The following is a 21,160-nucleotide window of genomic DNA, read 5'->3' as shown; positions in this document are numbered from 1 at the left end:
GCCCACGGGCATATGGCGCGTAATAAGATTATAAATAAATAAATTAGGATTTCCCATAATTACTGTACCTGCTAACATTAATAAAAACAGTCAATGTGAGTCTTAGTTGGTGTAAGTGAAAATCCATAGCATGAATCCCATCATCACAGTTACCCTATTTTATAGAGCAGGTGGACGACTTATACAGAGAGATCACACACACTAAACAATGTCAAACATTTGTACTCCATGTGGGTTGATCTCAATTTGGTTAATAGCATGACTATATCCATACCTTCTTTGGGTTCCCTTGCAGTACCAGCTGCTGGGCTCGGCCGAGTTACTGTAGGCGGGTATGAGGTCCAATCTAGGATTTGGTTGGTAGCATCTGTGGGCCAAATGTCTTCCGTTTGCTTACTGGTTAATGACCAGGTGCGGTCCTCAAAGCCGGGTTCTTTGGTCAATAGTTCATCTATTAGACTGCTTTGTGTGCTCATATTTGGGGCAAGAGGAGATACCGATCTCATGGGCAAAGTGTCTTCAGCTGCACTGCCGTTTGATTGCCATTGGTCAACGGGAGATGACACGGTGGTGACCCAAAATGGAGACTGCGTGCCCAAATCCATGGTGGTTGTCGCCCTTGAACCATTTTCAGCCACTTTCATGAAAGGAATGTCCGATGGTTGAACAGCACCTCTGCTGGTCAGAAGGTTACTCCCATTTATGTCGAAACAATTTTTATTTATCACCCCTAAGAAGAAGAAAAAGTTGGTAGTCAGTGATGCACACTAGAATGGCTTGCTTTATAAAGACAGTTTCTTTTTTGGCATTTTAGCACTATATGGTTAGATTCTGCAAGCTTGTAACAATGTAGCCTAAAAATATATCACACTACTAATCAAAGTGCATGTCATATGTGGGGGTACGCAACTGGCCACAACTCGCATGTGCTGCAATTTGTTTACATACAATTTAGATCGATATTAAAGAATGGAATGTTTTGCATTCTATCATACAGGGGCCTGTCCAGTTAGTGAACTGTTGCCTCTTCTGTCTGGTGGCATCATTATAGTAGGTTCATGCGTCAACATGCTACCAACGTGCATTTTGAGTGGTACCTTTTCCCCATTCCACATCTCGCCTGGGACCCTAACCCCCTGCTTTCTTTATAATGCTCTCAGAAAGGGAGATGTTGCCCCCTTGGGTTGCCCTGTCAAAGACACTAATGAGGTTCCCTGCCATATCGCCGGGTGTGGTCTACCAACACACATTGTAGAATCCAGTTACACAGGCACATTGAAAAAAACGTGAACCTGGCCGCACCCACCTCAATATGAAATATTCTACACTGAGCGTGCATGTACTGGGACAAAGTATGAGCAGGTCCCATTGCATTAACATCAACTGTTTTATGTCTGCTGTTTGCCCATTTGTTGTGCCTTACTCACGTTTCTAAAACCAATGAAAAGAGCCTGAGCACTGGGGAAAATAGCACATCGACTCGTGAGTCGACGTGCTATTTTACCCAATAGGTCATCAAAGAGCAACACAGCTAAATGCCTATCATGCAGGCAGCCATCTTTAAGTAGTGTTTTGGGCTCCTAGCTTGAAACTCGCTCTAGCGGTATTTATGTATCAACCTTCCGTTTACAAATTTTAGACCCTCTTACAAAAAAAACGGTAGACTATTTGTATCCTGTCGCACTTCATTTTAATCGTCAAGTATCGTTCATAATTCTTATAAAAATGTCAAAATAATTCTGAGAGATTTGATATAAAGCACACCAGTAACAACATCGTTGCTCCAAGTTATTTTCCATAACACTAATTAAAGTGGAGCTTCAGTCAATGTTTTTCCTTTTTAAAAATAATTGGCATGTCGTTAACAGGTTTGTTTTTCCCAGAATAAATTATTTTGTTTCATTAATCTTACATTGTTTATAGATGCAGTGTTCTTGAGGAGTTCATTTTTACACTAAGCTGCTAGCTTTGTCTGAGTTACGCTTATGTAATTAACACCTGTGCTGCATATATGTGTCGGCCAATTCATAGAAATCTGCGGGCACAGACATGTGAGGGCACTTTACCCTAGCTAGATGGGGCACCACTCATTCTGAAGGGTGACATGAAGAATTAACATTTTGTCCAGCACCTGCTAAGAATCTGGAGTTTTTGTCCCGTCTTCAGAGGGGTGAGCCACCCCCTTTGAGGTTATGGAGGTGAGCCCGCTAAGCAAAACCCTCCCTAGGGGTTTCAGAAAGTGGGGCAACACTGAAAGTGACACCCCTCAAGGGGACAGGACTCCCATTGCCATAGGGAACTCCATATACCTATAAATAATTCTGCATACATGGGAACTCAAGAAACTAATGTGACATTCAACTGTGGGATTCAAAATAACGTTGAAAGTATCTTTGGTGGAATGGCTCAAGGCAATACTAGTTCCTCCCTGGGATTGACAGCGGACCAGAAGAGAAACGAGACAATACGGGTTACAGGAGCCCAGGAAACCTTAACAGTGTAACCATCCAAGCGGCTCACAAAATGTACCGAGTCAAGAGAAGCATACGGATGTAAGGGCCATGAAATACTTCAGAGAGATAAATAAGCTATTGGGACAGAGAGACCAAAGAGAACCACAGCGGCCCAATAAGACAAGTGAGGAAACTAGTGGGAGAAACCTATGCCAATGATGGAGAGGGATTAAGGAGGTGTCCCTCCAACTACGACAACTTGGACATTTAAGATTTCCTGGAACTTGAGACTTTCTTTTGCAAACTTGGGAACCTTTGGTAAGAAAGACAAGAATTGTTAAACCAATAGGAATTCCTTGAGGCCCTGAGGGAGATCAGGATGAAGTACTCTAAAGGCAGGAGACATGGTCTACTTTTCTTTTCTGTTTTCTAAGTGGTAGGGGCCAGTTGAGAGGTTAGGTTTGGACAGAGGACTATTTTTGTTTTTTTGACTATTGACAAGCACCTTTAGCATAGTTTCTTATGAAGAAAACTCACCTTTCAGCAGTAGGATTAGAAAGGGGTTTTCTTTTAAATTAAATTAAAGCTTTTAAGATGATGTGCTCTGGTCTGAATCCTTCTTCTGGCTCGATACATGCCTCAAAGAATACTGATTGTAGATAGAGAAAAGAGCGGACTCCATGTACCATACACATAGGAAACCTCCCTATAGTCACTATGTTAGGGAGAGCAAATATGCCAGCAGGGAAGGGGTCCAAGTAACGGTTCTGAAACTGATGATGGAATTTGGACCCTAGTGAGGGGAAACAGCAAAATAAAACCATAATTACAATTTGTGAAAGATCCAATCACACATAAAGGCATTAAACAGTTTTATGACTCCTAAATTATTCTTTTTAGGAACACCTAGAATTATTTGAACAGATTATAGCATCATTTGGACTGAAGAATGACCAAAACAGCATTGAGTAATTAAATTTGACTTTATCCAGAGATTTCTTGTTTCTTTGCTGGACTAGAATAAATGGTCATTTTGCAATGTGACCATTTTGAAATATTTTTCAACTCATAAAAATCCCCAAGAAGCCTGAAATGCAGCCTCTATTCTAATGTGTGCTGAGAATCTATCTCATAGGGAGTTTTTCTTGACATGTCAATACTGACAGTTCAGACTTCAAAACTACTTTCTTCCATGCCCTTCAAAAATAATCTGTTGCCCCAAAAATATCTATTTGGAAACATAGGCAAATGCTCTGAGAAGACTAGAAGACTGTTTAATATTGCATGTGCTGTGGCCAAAAAGTGCATCCTACAAAAATGGAAGAGTGCTGGTCCACCGTGCATGAACCAATTTCTTTGTGAATTAAAGTATGTATATGAAACTGAACAACAGTATGGCCTGACCCGACCCCCGACCTGCAGGCCCAAAGACATTTGGGGCCCATTCAGAGTCTACCTGTGTAATATGACCTCTGATGATGAAACTATATGATTATATATGAATACAATGACTGTAAAATGTATATTTTCCAATAGTATAAGGTGCAGTGTGAAAGGCTGCTATGTATCTCTTTGTGACCACTAATAAACAAAGTTTAAAAAAAAATATCTAATGACTCAATTAGTTTGTGATTTTGATGACTCAACTCAAGATCATTTGAGTGGATATCACCCAAGTTAGGAGGATCTATGAATTACTGAACCCAAAAACTAACAAAAACAAAGAAAAGAACCCCAAACAAACTCCAGCAGTGGTAGTCGAGGTGTAGAGCATTCTTAGGTTGTACTTAAAGACACAGGGGCCAAAGATCCTCTGCTGTTAAAGATACTAACAGGGAGAGATGACACCCTGTTCAAAGCCAGCTGATGAGTGCTCTATCTGCCATGAAAAAAAATTGATCCCACGAAAAATTGAGACTTACATTAGTCTTTGGTATTTCGTTTCTAGGCCTTTTCTGGGCTACAGATATGTTCCTCCATCAGAGAGAATTAATCAGAATACAGGATCAGGTTCTCAGGGAAATCCAAATCTGAATTTTTCTCAGGAGAGAAATCAGCCCCTGCCTCCTAGAACCATTTACCAAGACAATTATCCCTCTTCTCTTTCTAAATTCCCAGATAAAAAGATCCTAACACCAGAGTGAGTGGAGACCAAGCAATATATACAACAGTAGTTATTATAGTTACCAGAACTAACCTCCTAAAGAGATAATTACCCTTCCACGGTTCCAGGGAGAAAGTCAGCTAAGACCAAATGCCACCTCACAGTCAAGGAGAGCAGGGGAGGGGGGGGGGGTTGGGCGTATGAAAAGATTTTCCAACTGGAGTGACGAGTCAAACAGGTGACAGAGAGCATGGGCCAAATGATGAGTTCTAAACAGGAATATCCTGATTTTAATGTTCACCGAAACATTGCTCGAACTGAATCCATAGGTCAGGGTGGAAAATGACAAGAGAAAAATATTCCAAATAAAAATGAACAAGGAAAAGAGGAAAGGAGAAGTGGTAGAAAATATATACCACACCTTAAAGGAATCTTCTTTTACATCCAGCAAAATACCCCTAAGTTTGCGGAAAGAATTTTGATGGGCTATAGTGTACCTTCTACATTCTTTGATATAACATCAGATAAAAACAAGAAAATGACATTTAATGAAGTCAAATGTTACAATTACCTTGACGAGAACTCTGGAGATAAAAACCAAATATTTTCCATTTCAAAGACATATTGCCACCACCAAAAGAAGAATCAAAATTAGAAGTGTTAAAAAGAAACTAAAAGAAAAGAATGAGAATAACCAAGATACCCTTAGAAATGAGACCCAGAAAGGAGAACATAAAATAACCTCAGTGGAGATACCAAAACTCCAGAACTTTCTAGGGATTGCACTCCAAGCAGAGGTGACAACCTGGAACCCGACGAAGGGGGACGAGTCCCTGTTCCATTGAGGGTTTCAAGATGTGGTTTTATTCCAACCGAGTCCCTGACCAATCCACATGATCCTGCGCATGAGGAGCATGCGCATGAGGTGATTGCACAATGTCAAAATCATGAAAACCCAAATATCATGAAGATACAGTCAACCTTATCCACCGATTCACAATTCCTTTGTAAATTGCAGATAGTACAGGTTTGGTGCGACTTATTGGTTCTCATAGATACAGAGACTCAGTGTTCTTGATATCTCCAGAAGTACTTGATGCCCTGAACCAGGGATGAGGGGAAAACACTGAATTACCCTCAACCCCATCCTTGGCGAACTACATAATCTTGATGGAGAAGGGATTCCAGTAGATGGGCTTACTGAAGTAGAAATCAAAATACGGCGACATTGACTCACCCATCCAGTTATAGTCGTGGCTCTTCAGGGCATGCCTGTTTTACTGGGAAATTATTTGCTTAGAAGGCTTTCGCCTCTAAAAGATTGTGTGAACCAGGTACTCTGGACCCAAACTCATTGCCCAATCAAACAAAAAAGAAGTGTCAATTATGAAACGGTACTTATCACATGATGGAAAAGAATCCAGACCAAGTGGAAATTAATTTCCAAAACACTCAAGTTCCTGATATCATCATCATATTTCTGAAAGAACAAGATTATAGTGGCAGTAAAGTGCCTGAACCTTTAAAAATAAATCTTCCTCCAGAAAATGAGTGGTGTACCACTCTGGTGGGAAATACACTAACATTCTATCCATGGCGGACCACAGTGAGGATCATGTCACCCAGTGGATAGCTGAGAAGATAAAATAAGAAGTCTGAAAAAAGGAGCTTAATTGGTGAGAGGTTATTTAGGAAGTTACAGAGATTCCCTCCTTTAATCTAATAGATAACTGGCAAACTAGCCCTGTTGTGTTGGAGTCAGCAAAACAGCTGATTAAAAGCAGGAGTATCCTTTAGAGCAATATTGGATCTAAATCCATAAATCATAATTGCTGGGTCGTAAGAGATTTTATTTCTGATTTCGATGTCGGCTATGACATACTACATCAATTAGCAATTAAGATTTTGTTAAAAACAAAGTCTGGTCCAGAATCGGTGGAGACCCAACGGATTTCAAGGATCTTGAAAGGGCATTTAGGTCAACTCCTTTGCCACCTTCCACTGGTAAAGTGCAGATCAAAGCAGAAAAGGACAATCCATGTTTAATAAATACGCTTTTATTGATTTAAAGAACATTCTTCAGCAACAGTAATTTTCTCTATATCTGCAATAGTAGATCACAAAGATACAATATTGATCCCATTTCCCAGGATACCTCAATTATAATGGCTATAGAAGTCAAACACTTTTCCATGTGCTTAACTAATCCCATCACTGTTACAAAACCTGAAGATTGTTAAAACAGTACTGATGGTAGCAGATGGAAGTCTCTATACTAGACAGAAGGGAAATTTCATGTTGTGTTTCCCGTGCCCTTAAGGGGTGGAGAATGTTACCAGTAATATGTTGGAAGATGACAGTATTCTGAGTCAATACAAACCATTTCAATGCCAACGAATCATTCCTACAGGTACATACCATAAACAAAGATCTCTCCACCCAACTAGAAGATACTTCAGCGATTGTGACAATAAACGGATTAAAGCAGAAATTGTGACACCAGAAATATTTCCAGGTTCCATCAGATGGTTGAAGAAAAATACAATTTGGCTGATGCCTGTGAGACAGGTGAACTAAGACAACCGTTGAGGCAAGTCTTTCTGGATTTCCAGAAAATGTTCCTTGTCGATTCTTATGATTGTGGACATACGTCCCTCCACTACACAACTGAACCTACAGATCCTAATATGACTTCAGTATTTGTAAGACAGTACAGTTTGCCTTGCGTGTTATGGAATCACTCACGCAGATTATCACAATTTTGGAAATCTGTGGGATTATATGTGAAATCCACAGTACTTTTAATAACCCAGTATTAAGAATATTAACACTCAATGAACAATGGAGACTCTGTGCAGAGCTAAGGAAACTGAACAGGATAGTACTCATGTTAAGGTGGGATCTTGCTTATATAGCGCAGGTACTTGCACATATCTTGAGTTCGTTTTGACTAATGAACATGAGACTGTCGCTGTACTCCGTGAACACCAATATAAACCTACCTTTATATTTGGGGCAGCGTAAGCATGGTTTTGTACCCCATTTTGGTACATTAACAGAGGAAATGAGTTCAGTGAGTTCAAATGAGTTCGGCATATTCCTATATAGCCATGCCTGATCTTGTAGAAAGAGGGAACTTGCCCTATGTAGATGAACTATACATAGAAAGTTAAACTGTGAAAGAGCAATTGGTGGCAATCCGCCACATGGTGACCCAGTTAAGAAATGCAGTTGAAAACCTTTTTCTTCAGAAGCACAGGGGTGCAGAACCAAAGTTAACTTTATAGGCCATGAAATCACAGCCGTGGGCCTTAATGCCCAGACAAAGGAGGTTGAGGTTATTTTGAAATTGAAGAACCCCACAAATCTATGCAAACTACAAAGTTCTTGGGACTGAAAAACTACAGTCATATAATCATAAGAGATTGACGCAGAGGTCACTCAGCTATTAGTCCATCTATTGAAGACAGGGGTGACGTGGGAGTGGGGGGACTCTCAAACGGAGGCTGTGAAACAACTGGCAAGAAGATTTCCCATCCTCCGTGCTTGGCTTATCCTATTAAAAATAAAAGACTTCCCATGTATTAATCTTTTATAACTTGTTTAATACCGGATACCAGGCTGTAAGCGTGATACCGGGATTCAAACCTGTGCTGTTCTGTATTGCCTTACTTCCAAGACAAACACTTTGCCCCTGATCTATTCTCCCAGCCTTTTTTGTGGAAACAAGGTTCTGAGACACCAGTTTAAACTGCAGTCTTGCATCAGAACCAATTGAATGGGTCGGTAGAAAAGATACACTATACCACCCACCACTTTTATGCACATGGGGTAAATACATTTCCCTGGTCACAAGAATGATCACACCCCTTCATTGTTTCATAACATTTTTCATTGTACTTCTGAAACAATTATACACAAATGTCTACTAAGAGATACCACACAGAACAGCAAAGTTATCTTTGATAAGGCAGAATCTATTGCATCAAGTATGTCTCTAAGATACAAAACTTAGAGTTGAATACATAGAATATAGTGGTGGGTGGTATAGTGCATCTTTTCTACCGGCCCATTCAATTGTGTCTGATGACAATTTAGACTTCCTGGGTAGAATAGGGTCTTGACCAGGAGCCCTCCTGTTGATTGTATCAGAACCATGTATCATTTCATACGCAACAAAAACATGATGGCCTGTTGAATGTGAAAAATCACTTCTGGTAACGGTATTAGCATTGAAAAACTGCCGTCCGTTCATCCATGGGGAATATATTATAGTTGAGACCTCCCTGGAGCACAGAGGGGGATGGAAAAACATGTTTTGCCAGGTTCCCTCGTGTAGTACACAAACAATGTACAGGTCTTACAGGAAATACAAGCCCGGACAGAGGATGAGTTTCTTGATGCACTTAAGTCTGCGTTGAATGGTGTGACCTATTGCAAAACATCATTACTGAATTTCAGCAATGTGTACTACGTGGGTGCTTGACATAGGAAAGAGTTCCAGCTCTATCAACGTTTTTAAGGACACTCTAGCCACTGATCAACACGTGCATAAAGCACTAGGCAGGCATTAGATAATAGGTATTCTTGTCACTTTCCTTCCAATTGAGGATCGGGGCACAAGAATGACCATTCCTGGGATGGTGCATATCATTGCTTTTGCCCTTGTATTATTGAAATTGATATTATTGTTATTAATATTATTATTATCATTACTTATTCCAGAGGTGTCATCAGGGTGGGATGAAATTGGCAGAGGGTGTACTTAATTTATATGATGGGAGTGAGAGGGCACGAGTATGGATGTCTTTGGTGCCAGGGTCAATACCGTGGGCAATCAACTCTGTTCTGCTGAGGTTCAGGATCGGTGGGCAACGAGGTGCTATAGGGAGCTGGGAGTAGAGCTTATTCCCGGTGGGGACATTGGTGGTGGGAGGATGCAATTGGTAGAACGAGCATTTCATTAATATGTAAATGATCCTGGAGGGAATGGTTAGGTTGCCCGGTGTATCAGGCTTAATACTCTGATCAATAACAAAAGCAAACATGGTTGACAAAGTAGGAGGAAATAGAGCTGCTGTCTAAATCGAGAGGCAGAGTCATCCGCCCAATCATGTTTTGAATGATGCAGCCATAATGGGTTATAACAAACCCTTTTTGGGTGACTGTTCCACGGGATGGAAACAGAGACCCAAAATGTTGCACCTTTGCACGAATACACTTTACACTACAGCAATCTGTTGGTCTCGGTTCAGACAAACTAAAAAGGGCAACTGGAGAAAAAGGGTTTTGCTGGGTCAGAAAGCACTGGACATTCATGCAGCAATAGCATATTCAAGACCTTCAGTGCTGGACCAAAACAAACAGAGCGGGAAGGTAAATTCTCAGGTAAAGGTCTATCCTGATAATCCCAGTATTTGACTCTCATCTGAATAGCAAGCTTGTTACGCATTTTTTTAGGTTCCTGTCCACGCATTGTTTTGTAAGACTTTACAGTCATCGAGAATTGAATTCGGATCAACTGTTTATAGGGCTTCTGCCGGTAACAGTGATGTAAGAGGTCTTGTAGCCAAACGGTATGGAGACCTGCACAGTGAACAATCAAGGTTGGCCATGGCCAACGGCCTCAAGAGCAGCGTTTGAGACAGAGTGCCAGTACCGAAACAATTATTACCAGCATTGTCAATTAAATGCCCTGCCTGTCTTAGAAGAAGGTTCAGACTAGCAGATATTTAAACTTTTAGTACCCGAAGGGGTGTGATTTTGGCCTCCCAGCCAATGAGCAGTGTCGGAACAGGGGCTTTAACAAATGGTAAAGCACCTGCTCTGAGCCTCCTCTGAGCTGGAGTACGCCATCTCCCCCCACTGGATAATCAGGTAAGTGTTCCCCTGTGACCCTGCGTCCCCATGCACCATCTCCACATATTTAGCCTCCTCTCCAACTCCCGCCCCATTTACCTTGCGCTGCTGTCTCTCGTCGACGCCGGGAACAGTGGTGTTCCTGGCCGATCGCGACATGTGACTAGCTGCCATGGAAAGGGAGAAGGGACTATGTGTAGTTCCCTTCTCCTCGATCCATGCCGGCCATCTTATTTCGTAGGTTTTTTTAACATGTTGTTTCTTAACTTAAAAACAAAACACTATTAGTAACCTGGTACAACATGTCGGGGTCCTAATAGCAATATAACCATCACAGGGAGTGTATTACCGGGGCAGGTAATGTCCCAGGCTATTGTTAAAGCCCTTGCTTCTAACTGGCCAATGGGATTATCGTTAATGCCCCCAGTGCAAGGGTAATCTTGCTTAAGAAATACATCTCACCGATAATAATGTATCTTGTGGGATAAACACTTGGCATCTTTATTATTTTTAGCATTGCTAATATTATTATGATATTTTTAAGAACCCAGTCCACTTTCATGTTTGTATTAACATCTTTTGAGTGCCCATTGAGTGCATCTTGGGCATTTAAGTTCATTCGGCCCAGCCCTGCAACTTGACCCTGCAGTGCTTGTCTGCGCATCCTGAAACACGTTTCGTGAAGGGACACTTTTTTACGTGTCTCCCCAGAGCATACCACGCCTGGACAGCTGCTCTTACGCGTTCCAGTGATTGTACGAGCGTTATTAATAGCTGTCCTGTTGTCTTTTCTCCAAACCCTGGAATGCCAAGGCGCCCAAGCAGCAAATGCTGAGAGTGTCTCGGTTTTACAGCCTGCGTCTGTTGTGAATGACACCGATTAAGCTTTCTTCCAGGCGGATGACTGGGAATCGATCCCAGGCCATGAACTTGGTAGGACCTAGTGAAGAACAAAATTTTATATTAGCAAGCATAAAAGCATACGCCACGTGCGAACGGTGATCATCCGATGACGAATAAAGACACCCGTCCCTTGCACTTGAATGTTTCATGTTGGTATAACACACACACACACGTGTTATCCGAGAGTATCTACGATGCGTCAATATGCATGGGCCAGACACTTCCTTCACTGGGTCGTGCCCTGCCCGTGAGCATGTACTTGAGTTAACATCACCTTCTGGTCGAAAGGAGCGCTGAGCCCCAAGCAGTGGTTGACACAGAAAGGAGGCGCAGAAAACAGCTGGTGGCCTCCTTCTGGTCAGGGTAGAGTTCTGTGTGGATGTGGCCTGCGCCCAGCAAATGAAGCAGGACACACGACGATTACACTACAGGTCAATGAAGAATTTCAAGGACCATTGAAGCATCCCTGTTCTAAAAGATATCATCGTCCTTCTCTTAACCCTGACCATCACCAGCTTCCTGCATCTGGTGCAGTTCAATCAATCCGTGATCATCTTTACAATACCCAACACATTGGAACACCTATCAATCAACAAGAAAGAAACTGCTCAAAACACCTGGAATGGAATCATGATGTTATCAACCAAGACCACATACGAAGGCATTCCCAGGCATTACAATATCCCCAGCGTTTGCCCCCTCCACCCATCACTGCAACATCATCAACATGTTCCAACACAGAGTCCAAACCCTGTAACTATCCAAACAGTTGGCAGATGGAAATGGGCAAAAGGCACTTTGACTTGATCAATCATATATATAGCACCAAACTCATTCCTTCAAGAATCTGTCCGTACTGTCCAAGTTAAACGTATTTAAGAAAAGGAAGAGGTTTGTGCACTTTAAGGCTCTAAAAATGTTTTCTTTTATTTAAGGAAATTCAACAATTGAATCATGTGTCAAAGAATATATTTCGTTTCACTCCTTTGTGGAAGTATACTGTGTTTCAATATTGATCCTCAAGATAAATCTTCATGTTACAACCCTTGTTATCAATGATCAAATCATCACTATCTATATCATTGTTGCTCCCAAACACAGGGCTTTATCAGAAATTATATTTAGAAAGCTTCTCAATTGTTCTTATCATGTCACATTAATTTCCAAAACTTCACTTTCTTTATCATTGCAGCCTCATAAGAAAGGGTTAACTCAGAAAATCATATATTGATATCTTCCCAAATGATCTTATTTATCCTACTGCATGTCATAATATCTCCAATATGAAACGGTTACATATTTAATTAAATATCTTCTAGATAAACCTTTCATGACATTCCGTAGAGCACCTACCAAAAATAACCAAATCTGCCACAGTTTCTAGGAAACACAGCCAGGAGTGGGATTGACAGGAAAGACGCTACATAGGATGTCAAATACGTTAAGGGGAACCACCATACATTTGTGCAACATAACATTTACAGATTCAGGATGCACAAACAGACGGAAATTGTTTTACCAAATGGGAAACTACACAAAATGTTCTCTTTCATAAACTGCAACTATAATTTTGTAATATGTGGGATTGAACAGAAATGCAAAAATTGCACTTTGGCAGTAGTATAAGAAAATGTAAGACAGGATTCAGGAACTTATTAGGGCCATCATAAAAAACGACACTCCATTGGAATACCTATCACAGAAATTACTCTCTTAAAGATATTAGTTTATTAGGTCTGGAAGCTATTTTTCTTCCTTTCAGAGGTGGCCATGGACAACTGCTACTAAAGGCATGGATATTTATGAAGGATCTGTGCCACACAGGTCTCAGTCAGGGTGAGATGCTTTACGTCTTTCTTTGAGCCTGGATGTGTACGACAGGAGCGGCCAGACATATGGACAAGCTCAAGCAGCATGTGTGGGATGGTACAACCAAACTCCTGGCCTTGGAGCAATTGGCTCACCTGGGGTCCAAACTCGCCGCACCCAGGGGATGGACCTTCCCAACGGTGGCTTGAGGAGCCATGTGACCTACCAGGGAAAAAGACCGGGCAGGCCAAACTAGAGCAAAGCCCGGGTGCATTGGTATGGTGGGCTGCGTGAAGATATGGCCGCCCACAGCAGGGTGCGTTCAGCATGACGGTCCAGGCAGCATGTCCTTCGGAGGCAGCTGGCCCAGCCAGACAAGAGGGGCCCAGATGATCTACATCACTTGGCCACACAAGCATGGTGGCCCAGAAAGATGTGGTGAACATGAGGGAGCAAGCCCCCAGAGTTCACTGTGGATGCAAAACCACATCAGAGACTGGGACAACCCACTCACTGGGCTGCCAAGGGGAGGGTGCCAAATAACAGTAGGTAGTACATTATTTATTCTTTATTGATATTTTTAATCTAGTGCCCCCTACTGAGGCACAAAAACGTACCATGGTCACTGAGTGGCATAATCAATGCTAGGAACTGGCCCATTTCCTGTTAACAATAACATGTTCCTGGCAGGTTTTCAAATGTCCTCTTTCTTTCCAGCTGGTCTGGTGGGTGCGGCTGGTGCTTCCAGTGGTCAGTCCATCCCTGCCCCGACAACTGTTTCCCATACAATCTCCACTGGAGGCAACATTTTCACACTTCACCATCCCATTACGTGATACATGTTGCCTATCCCTTTACTGGGACCATCACCTCAGGGAGGGCGGTGAGGAAAACTGCTGTTGACATCTAGTAAGCCCTAGGGCAGCAACCACTTGCTATCTTTGAGGGCTATTCTGAATGTGCACGTCCAACTAACATCTGCGTTTTCAGCACAGGACAACGTGTACAAAGTAGGACAGATTCTGTTAGCACTTAAGAATACAGTGTCCACATACTTTGATTGGAAGTGTTTACCATTTGCATTAATACTCTATTTGGCATTACTGTATGAGTGTTTTCACGTGCAGTATCACATCCCTAATTTGAGTTCATAGCAAACAGCTGAAACTCCAGCATTACACAGACTTTCTCGAACTATTCCCACCGCCTAATACTAGGCAGTCATCATTACAAGACAAATTACAGCAGCCACCAATAGAGGGCAGTCAATGATTAGGTCGCAGCCGCATATCACATGGACTGATGGGTAATGGCAATGCCAGTGCTGCAGGTCCTTCGAGAGGGGAGAGGGAAGCACAGCCACCAAGGAGCCATAACCTCTGGACGGAACCATGGGAGGATAACAAATCCCAACTCACATGGTGTGCAGTACTGCCTCTTACAGGAGAGTAAGGGGGGGTGTACAGTGTTGTTACAGTCATATAGGGGCACCCGTGATGTGCATTGTGCTTTCAGCTGTTTGATTCTGATTTCACCAGCATGAAACAAGGCTGTGATATGATATATGATAAGTTATCTATAACGCGCTTAATACCCAGAGGTTTTTAAGCATGGACCAGGGGATCGTACCTGTGGTGCTCCTTGTCGTCATACTTCCAAGGCGAGCACGTTGCCCCTAAGATATCCTCCCAAGACCTATTATGTCGTTAGTACTTCATAAAGGGTCAAGTGGACAGAACTCATGGGTAGATTGACCATATGCCAGCTTCAACGAATTTGCAAGTTCAGATACAAGGGCAACCTTCAAGTCTTGGTGAAAAATGTTTATTTAGGTCTATTGAAGGTTCTGTTAGATGGAGATAAAGCGGGCTGCGAAGAAAAAGTTTCATAATAAAATACACATGCAAGAGTGGGTTGCTAAGGCAACATATTTCACTAAATGTTGCTGTAGAAAGTGGTAATGACGCCATTTTGTAGTTCCTCGCGTTCCCAGTCTCTCATCCCCAAAGGACTCAGTGAAGTGCAACGATGCTCCCTGTTGGTGAGTTTGCTCCATGTTTGCTCCATGTTGTGGAAGAAAAAAGCATTTCTTTGTAGGAAGTAGAATCCTACTCGGGTTTATGCATGGCTCTGGGTCGGTGCTTGAAGCGGTTTTATGGTAAGGGCTTGGTCGCCGACTGGGTTTCTTTAGGAAGCTGGTGAGCTTAATGGCTACATCCAAAAGATGCTGTAATGAGTAGTCAGGAGTGGAGCTATGTGGCATTAGATGGGGTAAGCATCTTGTTCTGCTGTTGACCCTTCAGCAAAGAGCGTGTATATTATGTTATCCAGTCTCCGCTGAGGCTTCCATGCTACCCTGTGGAATCGTTTCCATTGCACTGTGTGTTGGTATTTGATACATTGTATTTCTGATGCCGAATTTCAGGGAAGGGCTTTTGACCTCTATGACACCCGGCTATGGAGAACACTAATCCGGGTGATGCTGCATGGTTTGAGCTCAGGTATGATGTCTCGATTGAGCATTGCTGTAGATAGGCTGTTCAGTGCCGGGGTCGATGGTGCCGACCAGTGCTTCTACTGCTTGGGTACACGCGGCAGAGATTGGTAGTACGTTCCCTTACTTTGAGTAATGTGTCAACTTGTTTGTCTAAAATTCAGTGCAGCTCTGACCTCGGGGGAGAGGTTCCGTTGATGACTCTGAGTGACTCATTCTCTTGTGGGGTCGTCTTTCGCCTATGTGGTAGAAGAAAGATGGGGAGGAGCTATTAACAAGGCATGTTTGGTGCTGTGGGAGAAATCTTTGCTCAAATAAAATCTGAGGGGATGGGACACAGTTTTCGGTGTGCATGTGCATTCGTGGGGTGGTGGGTGTTAAAATTGAAGTTTGTTGTCAGGAGAGGTGAACATATCGGCAATGCAACAAAGGGACGCGTGTTTAAGAGATCAACCCAATTATGAGAGAACCAACACTTAACGTTTGACAAAGGATAGCAGACACTTTCGGAATGGTGTTTTGCATAAAGTATGTTGCCACAGGGAGTGCAACAGTAACGGGGTTAAGGTGGTGGAATATGTGAATGGGAGAGCAAGACCTGCCTTTTTTTCCATGATTGGTTCTGGTTTGTTCTGGGTCACGGTAAGGTACATCAGTGCTCGGTCTCCTGTACCGCTCCCTCTGCCAGGGTTGGCTGTTTCTCTACTTTTATAGTGGTGGGGTTTTCTGCCTTCTACCTCTATTGCTTCCTATGCAGCTGCAGCTGCAGGGTTCTGTTTGAGATGCCACCAGCAAGGCCGGGATGCTGCAGATTGCGTCTACAAACAATTCATTTGGCCCGATTGCCAGAAAAAGGGGCAGCACAAGGTTATTTTGCCTGGGACAGCAAAATCACTGCATCACCCCTGTGTGCATCAGCTGAGATGCCACATCTGTTGAGCATGTTGTTGGTAGAGTGACTTCATTAAGCGCTTGTTGCCGAAATCTGTGGACAACCTACATCGCTAAGTATGCCTTTACCGCAGAGTTAAAGTCCTTGTTGGTAACTGTTTGTGCTGCTTTTGGCATAAATACCTACAACCATCCCACCAACAGGCACGATGGACGATATGGAGAACTTTAAGCAAATTCCTCTGTTCCATGGGCCACCAATTCGTGGTAATGAGGCAAGCAGTGTCTTGGTGTCTTAACTGGAGTCACACTGTCATTCTCTCTGCTCCATTTTGAAGGTTTTGGGGTTTCCGAATACATTTCTGGCGAAGGCACAGGTTGATGCGATCAGTTTAGCCCAACCTAGAATTGATGAGTGCTCTTACCATCTCAACTTTGTCGGCCATGTGATTCCGGAATGCAGGCAGCAGTGGCAGCAGCATAATCCTGTAGCTCCTGGCCCTCTCCCTGTTTTGATTATAATTGGATTATGAACTCTAAGAAGAAAATTGAAACAGCTGGCAATCCTATCCCCAAGAAATCAAAACCTGCTTCTGAGATGGAGGAAACTCCCAGCACCCAAGATATTTCTTCTCTGCTTCTAAAGATGGCACAGGACCTTGGTAAAGTGGTTCAGGATGTTGGGGATGTATAAGTCTGCTATGGAGGATATGTCGCTGAAGGTTTCCCAGCTGGATTGCAGAGTTTCTGCCTTGGAAAGTGGATCAACATCAATATCCGGTGAGATAGCGGGCAGCTTCAGGTCGTATAACAGCTTGAAAGAAGAAGTACAGAAGGGGAGAGATAAGCCCTTGGAGATGGAATTGAAGTTCAGAAACAAGAACTTGAGACTGGTTGGTGTAGTGGAAGATAACGCTGAGGATTTGTTGAAACTGGTGATGGACCTTTTAAAATCCTCCTTTGGATGTGATCAAATTTCTCAAGGTGACATTGACAATGTCTATAGGGTTGGCAGGAAGGGCAATCCTAAACCAAGACAGATTCTTCTTTCCTTTCTTTGTACCAGGATTAAAGAGGATGTCCTCAGAAATGCGAGGAAGATGGGTAATGTCACCCATGGGGGTAAGCAGATTTTTATTTACCCCGATTATCCAAAGGAGTCTCTACTTATCAGGAAATCATTCACGGAGGCTAAGGATTTAGCTAAGCTGGTGGGAGTGAAAGCATTCCTTAACAGGAATAATGTGCTGACTGTTGTACTTCCAGGAGGTGAAAGGGTTACTTCAGACCCGAAAGAATCTGTAAGCTGGCTGGAACCTCTGCATAACAGATGCTTGAATTTACTGTTTGCACACCCCCCTTGTTCCTGCAGCTATTGGATTTATTTGTTTTTTTGTGTTTTTAATGTCATTCATATTGTGATTTTAGCGCTTTAAAAGGGCGCCGCGAACCTGCCACAGTTGAACGTCTGGTTGATTCGAAAATACACTTGTACTGTCACCATTCGACTCGTGCATTTTTCCTGCTCTGTTTCACGTATGTGGAGCGGACGCCCATAGAGGAAAGGGCCTGCCTGATCTGCGTGGTCACGTGATGCTCCATTGTCATGAGGTGTGACACGTTTTATGCAGCGGCGTTTGTTTTCAACTTACAGGCAGTGGCCAAACACCTGTGACTGGATGGAACCTCTATTTGGTTGCGTTACGAGCAAGCGAAATGGATTGATCCCACTCGCATTTACTGGTCGGCTCCTGCAGGCAATGAGGGGCTGACTCTGCGGGTGGTGTGAGGGGCAGCTTATTTCTGTCCGACTTCCAGGTGAGGTACTGCTTGCTCAGGTCCGTGTCTGCTTTTCCATGCTTCTCCATGCATCCTAGCAATGATATTCATCGAACTGGCGCCGTAGTGCCGGACAAGCGGGTGTGCCATCATCCCCACAGGAGAGGCTATGAATGTTATCATAAAGTGACTACCAGTGCCAGCGTAGGGGAATTGATAGCGTTTTACATTTTTTTTGTGGAGTGCAGATCTGGCCCCTCATATTGCCTGCTGATCCCCAGCTGCTTTGAACTGCATTATCGTTTAAAATACGTGCATATGGGGATAACTGGGGATGGTATTATTGACATTGGGTTTTTGTTTGGCTATGTGACAATGGATTTGGATGGGAGCTTTGCAGTTTGCTCGGCGCCTGGTCATTGATCTTCTTCTGGACATGTTTCTACGTCTGGACTCTGGATGTTGTTCATGACTGCTATTAATCAGGCCCATGGGGGAGGGGGGATTTTTCAAGTTTAATGTTGGATGCACTTCTAAGGTTTATGTGACTTGAGGGTCAATGAGTAGGGTATTTTTGTTTTGGATAATTTGGGATTGTATACATCAGTTGCTTCATAAGTCTTTTTTGTGTCCACATTTGCGGGTAATTAAGTCCTTAATGTGTGCCATCTGAGGAGGGTTCTGCCGGGGGTGGGATTGGTTTGCTACAGACCCTTTGACTTGAATTTTATAATGTCTTTCCCGGTTGAGGTTTGATTATATCTTGGCAATATATATTTGTAGCTGCTGTACTTTGGTGCTCAATTGTGTCAAGAGGGCATGAGGGGATGGCCTGGCTACTACTTGTGATGTTTCTTATTTAAAACAGATTGAGTACTGGTGGGGATGTGTGGTTCATGGTGTGTTTCAACTCGGGGATGGGGGTGAGATTTTGTTGCTATGGAACTGGTTTGCTTGGAGCGGCTTTTTCGAATCACTTCACTTTATCTTGAAATACTGAGCAGTTAAAGTGTGTGGGAGGTGGGTTAGTGGCGAGACCTTTTGGTTGGCAAAAGGGGAATTGTGTGGTTCTGGGTGCCTAAGTGATATGTGTGTATTTTGTGGGGGTTGTTTGCGTGGTATTAGAAGCTTTAGGGGGGTGTGATTCAGAGGTGGCGGTTGGGGGATTTTAGAGTTTTTTTGCTTGACTTTTACAGTTTTGAATTGGGAGTTCAATATGATTGGGGGGTGGGCCGGGGCATTGGGGCTCTGGAAGGTATTTTTTGACATGTTGCGTTGCATTGTGGTTTGCTTTCTGCATCGGTTTCAGAGGGGGGTGGGTTGGGTTTACATGATGTGGGTGTACATAGTTTACCAGGTCATTTTGATTTAATAGTAGGGCCTTTGATTTTGTATTGGGATTGGATTGATGTGCTGGAGATGGGGGATGATCTGAAACTTGTGACGTGGAATGTAAATGGGTTGAATAATGTGAAAAAGAGGATGAAAGTGCTGCATTATTTGGATGAACTAAAGGCGGATGTATGTTTTTTGCAGGAGACTCATTTGATGACAGATGAAATGCGGAAAGGCTGGGTAGGGAAGGTTTATGGTGCTTAGTTTAATTCACGATCAAGGGTGGTTGCGATATTGATTAGAAGGAACACTCCATTAAGGTTTTGAAAGAGGTGTCGGATAGAGAAGGGCGAATGGTGGCTCCGTTAATAGATGTTCACGGCCAAATGGTTATCTCTCTGTAATATTTACGCACCGTCAGTGGATGACAGAACTTTCTTTAGAAAAGTGGCGCCGCTCTTACAAGACATGGGGTCACGGGACATTGTCTTAGGTGGTGACTTTAATATTGGATTGAATTCCGATGTGCACAGGAGTCGGATATCGGCTAAGGGGGGAGTGGACAGGCAACACTTGGCTTTGGATGATTTACTTTTGGAACATGATCTAAAGGATAGTTGGAGGACGGAGCATCCGACCTCTCGAGAATATCGTTTTTTTTTCAGGATCGCATTCGGTGTATTCTAGGCTGGACATGTTTTTAACGGCCGGTAGGATGACAGACTCTTATAAAACAAGCGAAATTGGCAGTATATTGTTATCTGATCATGCGCATGTGACTCTGCAGTTACAGTTGAGATATGCCCTAAAGAGGCGTAATTCCTGGAGGATGAATGTCGACTTATTGCATAAAGATGATGTGGTGGATACATTGCGAAGGGAGATAGATTGTTTTGTGGGGAATAATCATACGGGAGAAGTTTGTCCTGGTATGGTTTGGGAGGCTCTGAAGTGTACAATAAGAGGGCCCCCGGTTGCTGTTTCTAGTGGGTTTAGAAGGCAGGCGGATGACAGGGAGGCATTGCTGGGGGGAAAGTTGAGTGACCTTTCTAAGAGTTATGGCGGGTCCCGTTGGTGCTGGAGTAATGGCAGAACTGAAAAAGACGAGAGAACTGAAGTCGTGATAGATGAACGTGCAGAACAATGTAACTTTTTTCTTAAATGTGCTTACTACGAGAAGGGTGAGAAATGTGATAGGTGGTTGGCTTATAGATTGAGGAAGAGGGATGCTGAAAGAGCCATACCGGCAATTCGAGATGGGAATGGCAAAATTACATATCATCCTGGTAAAATAAATAAAGTTTTTCAAGACTTTTATGTGAATCTATACAAAAATGAACCTAAAGTGTCTGGGAGGGGCGAAGCCTTCATGGAGAGATTGGATCTCTCAAGGATTGGTGTTCGGGATTCAGAGCTGCTGGAGGCGGATATTCCGGTTGAGGAAATTGAGAAGACTATTGGTAAATTAAATGTGGGGAAATCCCCAGGCCGTGATGGGTTTCCAGTTGAATTTTAGCGATTGCTACCGCAATC

At 43.0% G+C, this 21,160-nt stretch overlaps 1 protein-coding gene across 4 annotated transcripts in view; it reads right to left on the bottom strand.

Moving 5' to 3' along the window:
• CORIN (corin, serine peptidase) overlaps positions 1–21,160 on the bottom strand; it is a 1,135,185-nt gene that overhangs the window by 802,939 nt on the left and 311,086 nt on the right. For all 4 annotated transcript variants that reach the window (XM_069631711.1, XM_069631714.1, XM_069631713.1 and 1 more), the window contains one exon: positions 275–730. In XM_069631711.1, coding sequence (XP_069487812.1) covers positions 275–730 — 456 coding nt within the window. The remainder of the gene's footprint in view (positions 1–274; positions 731–21,160) is intronic.

Source organism: Ambystoma mexicanum, chromosome 6q, assembly GCF_040938575.1.
Source record: "Ambystoma mexicanum isolate Mex_15411 chromosome 6q, UKY_AmexF1_1, whole genome shotgun sequence".
In the NCBI taxonomy this organism is placed as follows: Eukaryota; Metazoa; Chordata; class Amphibia; order Caudata; family Ambystomatidae; genus Ambystoma; species Ambystoma mexicanum.
Note: the sequence above shows the minus strand (reverse complement) of the source record. Positions and strands in the feature narration are given on the sequence as shown.